Below are 4,292 nucleotides of genomic sequence, written 5' to 3'. Positions count from 1 at the left end.
TGATACTTCTTTTTGTCTGACTAACACGCCCTTTAACAGCACTGAATATCCTTGGAATAAGGTTAAGGCGCATTTGCAGGATCTCACAAGTAACTCAAGTTTAGACATCAATTTGTTGAAACAACAAGTTGCTAATTTTCAAGTTAGTGTACCTAGGGAATTGTCTAGCACTCAATTCTATGATACTTTAACCAAAACCCTATCGTCTCTAGACCCTAGAGCTTGGCTTTCAGGAAGCAATATTTTCATATATGTATTAATCACCCTGCTTTTTTTGTCCTTGATTATAGGATACAGAAGTCTCTACTCAAGACTTTGTGCCTCCCACAATGGAGTCCAACTAGCCTCCGCCGTGCTTAATTTAAAAACAAAAGGAGGGTATGTTGGGAAGCGTAGTGCAAAATAGCCGTAAAAGGAGAAAGTCCTTGGGAAAATGGCGAAGGGCCAGAAGTACTCGGCTTTGCACTACAGACAGAAAGACATCTCCTGCCTTTGGTTATGCTCAGCGCCAAGAGTTAATAATAAATAGAGATGTTACTTGTGAGAGCGGGTTGTGGGAGAAGCCCATGAGTCATTTAGAGTACACTGTCCTTGAAATGGTTCTACTGATTATGTGTTAACTCCGTATGCGCTCTGCTGGCCCCATACTTTAAGCTCTTTGTTCCTGCTTCTATAAAAAAGCTTGACTGCAGAAATAAACTTGTCAGTCCTTGCAAGAGACTGTCCAAGTGTCCTTCTTTCAGGTTCGTTGCTTCCAAATCCTGGGGAGAAAAACCCCAACAGTCTACAAACAATAAATGCTGGAGAGGGTGCAGAGAAAAGGGAACCCTTTTATACTGTTGGTGGGAATGCAAACTAGTACAGCCACTATGGAGAATGGTGTGGAGATTCCTTAAAAAACTGGAAATAGAACTGCCATATGACCCAGCAATCCCACTGCTGGGCATACACACCAAGGAAACCAGAACTGAAAGAGACTTGTGTACCCCAATGTTCATCGCAGCACTGTTCACAATAGCCAGGACATGGAAGCAACCCAAATGTCTGGCAGCAGATGAATGGATAAGAAAGCTGTGGTACATATACACAATGGAGTATTACTCGGCTATTAAGAAGAATGCATTTGAGTCAGTTCTAATGAGGTGGATGAAGCTGGAGCCTATTATACAGAGTGAAGTAAGTCGGAAAGAAAAACACCAATACAGTATACTAATGCATATATGTGGAATTTAGAAAGATAATAATGATGATCTATATGTGAGACAGCAAAAGAGACACAGATGTAAAGAACAGAATTTTGGACTCAGTGTGAGAAGGCGAGGGTGGGATAATTTGAGAAAATAGCATTGAATCATGTATATTATCACATGTGAAATAGATCACCAGTCCAGGTTGATGCATGAGACAGGGTGCTCAGGGCTGGTGCACTGGGATGACCCTGAGGGATGGGATGGGGAGGGAGGTGAGGGAACACATGTACACCCATGGCGGACTCATGTCAATGTATGAATTGTCAATTGTATGAAACCACTACAATATTGTAATTAGCCTCCAATTAAAATACATAAATTTAAAAAAGACAATGTTCAATCAGAATTCTTACATTAATTCAATAAGTTTTTGTTGAAGTGGTAGTATGTTTTTGTTGCTGTGAAAGGAAGTAAAGCATAACCTCTCTCCATGAGAAGTTCACAGCAGAGAGAGAGAGAATGAGAGAGTGAGAGCTTACTTTCCTTTTCTGTAAAATGAGCAGAAACGTAAAAATAATGTCTGAATAGACCTTGATTAATCATCTTTAAGAGTTGCGCTGCAAATCCATGTACATTTGCTAGCGGTTTTCCTTTTGTTTCTTCTTTGATGCATGAAATCTGTTTAAATTATTATTATTTATATCAACTAATGCTGATAGGAAGTTTGATACACACACACACATATAAATCTAATGTGGCATATCTAATGATGCTGGGAAAGAATGAGGGTGGGATGAGAAGGGGATGACAGAGGATAAGATGGTTGGATGGCATCACTGACTCGATGGACAGGAGTTTGAGTAAACTCTGGAAGTTGGTGATGGACAGGAAGGCCTGGCGTGCTGCAGCCCATGGGGTCACAAAGAGTTGGACATGACTGAGTGACTGAACTGAACTGAATGTTGCATATATTGTTCAAGAAAATGAAACATATTTAGCAGTCATTTAGTAAGTATATTTAATTTAAAAATTTTTTTAGCTTAAAAAAAATCTGATTTAATTAACTGATTGATTCTTGGCTGCACTGGGTACAGGCTTTCTCTAGTTGCTTCTAGTGGAGGTGACTCCAGCTGCGGTGAACAGGCCTCTCCTTGTGGTGGCGTCTCTTTTTGGGGAGGTGACTCCAGCTGCGGTGAACAGGCCTCTCCTTGTGTGGCGTCTCTTTTTGGGGAGGTGACTCCAGCTGCGGTGAACAGGCCTCTCCTTGTGGTGGCGTCTCTTTTTGGGGAGCGTAGGCTCTAGGCACGCAGGCTTCAGTAGTTGTGGTCCAAGGGCTTAGCTGCTCTGAGGCGTGTGGAAATCTTCCTGAACCAGAGGTGGAACCCATGTCCGCTGCTTTGGCAGGTAGGCTCGTAACCACTGGACCACATGGGAAGTCGAATATTTAATTTTATAGCAACATTTTCAAAATTTGAAGCCATGGGTATAAATATTACAAAATGAAATGTAGGTAGTGTATAGAAGAGCATCAGTGATCTAGCCCATCAAGATGTCTGAGTACTTTTCTGACCAGAAGCTTGAGCTATCAGTAACCTATTGACTTAAATAGGAAAAGAAAGGATTACTTAGTAAGGGCACTGGGTTCTTGGACAATGTATTTGAGTATATGAATAAGAATCTATGAGGAAAATAACAGAAGGACTCTTTGGTACTGAGGAGTTGGGAGATTTTCTATTCCTTGTCAGAAGGCCCAAGTCTTCCCCTCAGTCTCCGCATGGCTGCCTTCATCTCCTGGTTCCTCAGGGTGTAGATCAAGGGGTTCAGCAGAGGGGAGATGACAGTGAAGGTCACAGAGACGGCCTTATCAGTGGGGAGGGTGGAGAAGGGGCGGGCGTAGACGTAGATGCAGGGCACGAAGTGCAGGGTGACCACCGTGATGTGGGCGGTGCAGGTGGAGATGGCTTTCCCCCTGCCCTCCCCAGCCTGAGACCTTATTAATAATAATATGACCATATACGATACAAGGAGGAAGACGAACCACAGGGTGGTGAGCAGTCCACTGTTGGAAATCATCAGGAGCTCAAGGATAAAGATGTCAGTGCAGGCGAGTGTGAGGACCTGGGGGACGTCGCAGTAGAAAGTGTCCAGGACGTTGGGTCCACAGAAGGGGAGTGGGAGCAACAGGGAGATCTGCACGATGGAGTGGACAAAGCCCCCTGCCCAGGAGGCCATGATGAGGGCAGTGCACCGCCCCCGACTCATGATGGTCACGTAGTGCAGGGGCTTAGTGATGGCCACGTAGCGGTCAAAGGCCATCAGTGACAAAGAAGCTACATCCACCCCTCCAATAAGATGGAAGAAAAACATCTGGGTGAAGCAGCCATTGAAGGAGATGGCCTTTCTCTGGACCAGAAGGTCCGCCAGGACCTTGGGGGCTGTGATGGAAGAAAAGCAGATGTCGGCAACAGACAAATTCCGGAGCAAAAAGTACATGGGGGTGTGAAGGCGAGAGTCCCGGGTCACCGTGACCATGATGAGGAGGTTTCCCAGCAGAGTGGTGACGTACACCAAAAGGAGGAAGAGAAATAAGACCAAGCTCAGTTCTTGATTCTGGGTCAGGCCGAGAAAAATAAATTCTTTCACCCTGGTGCCGTTTCCCAGCTCCATGGACTCATCCTCTTTTCCTCTGTTCTCTTAGACGCTATTTCCCATGAAAGTGCTCAGCTACTAATTTTGTTTTCCTCTTACACACTATCAATATAATTTAGGTGTTCTTCATCTGGCTGCAGTGTTTGAAATGTGTTGAATTATTGAATTGTCCAGGTTTTTAATATTATCATCAGTATGGCGGTGCAACGAAATCATCACCTGAAAAATCATTCAATAATTCTTTTCCTATAAAACTATTTTTGGAAAGAATAATAGTTTGTGTTGAGTTAGTGACATTTACATATACAGCCTATTTTATTTGTTTTTAGAATATTATTATTTGTAATTTCTCACAAATTTTGATGTCAGGAGTTGTCTGAAGCATTTCTTATATTCAAACCATACCTATGTATCTGAAGATAAGTAAGACATGGCCCCAGCCTTTGTGGACTT

The 4,292-nt window shown here is 43.2% G+C and overlaps 1 protein-coding gene across 1 annotated transcript; it reads right to left on the bottom strand.

Moving 5' to 3' along the window:
* Positions 1 to 2,921: 2,921 nt before the first annotated feature.
* Positions 2,922 to 3,857, bottom strand: LOC109569345 (olfactory receptor 4D11-like). The gene has a single exon (XM_019974683.2). The coding sequence runs from the start codon at positions 3,855 to 3,857 to the stop codon at positions 2,922 to 2,924; it is 936 nt and encodes a 311-aa protein (XP_019830242.2).
* Positions 3,858 to 4,292: the final 435 nt, after the last annotated feature.

Source organism: Bos indicus, chromosome 15 (assembly GCF_029378745.1).
Source record: "Bos indicus isolate NIAB-ARS_2022 breed Sahiwal x Tharparkar chromosome 15, NIAB-ARS_B.indTharparkar_mat_pri_1.0, whole genome shotgun sequence".
Taxonomy (NCBI): Eukaryota; Metazoa; Chordata; class Mammalia; order Artiodactyla; family Bovidae; genus Bos; species Bos indicus.
The sequence above is the reverse complement of the archived record's forward strand: the minus strand, read 5'-3'. Positions and strand labels throughout refer to the sequence as shown.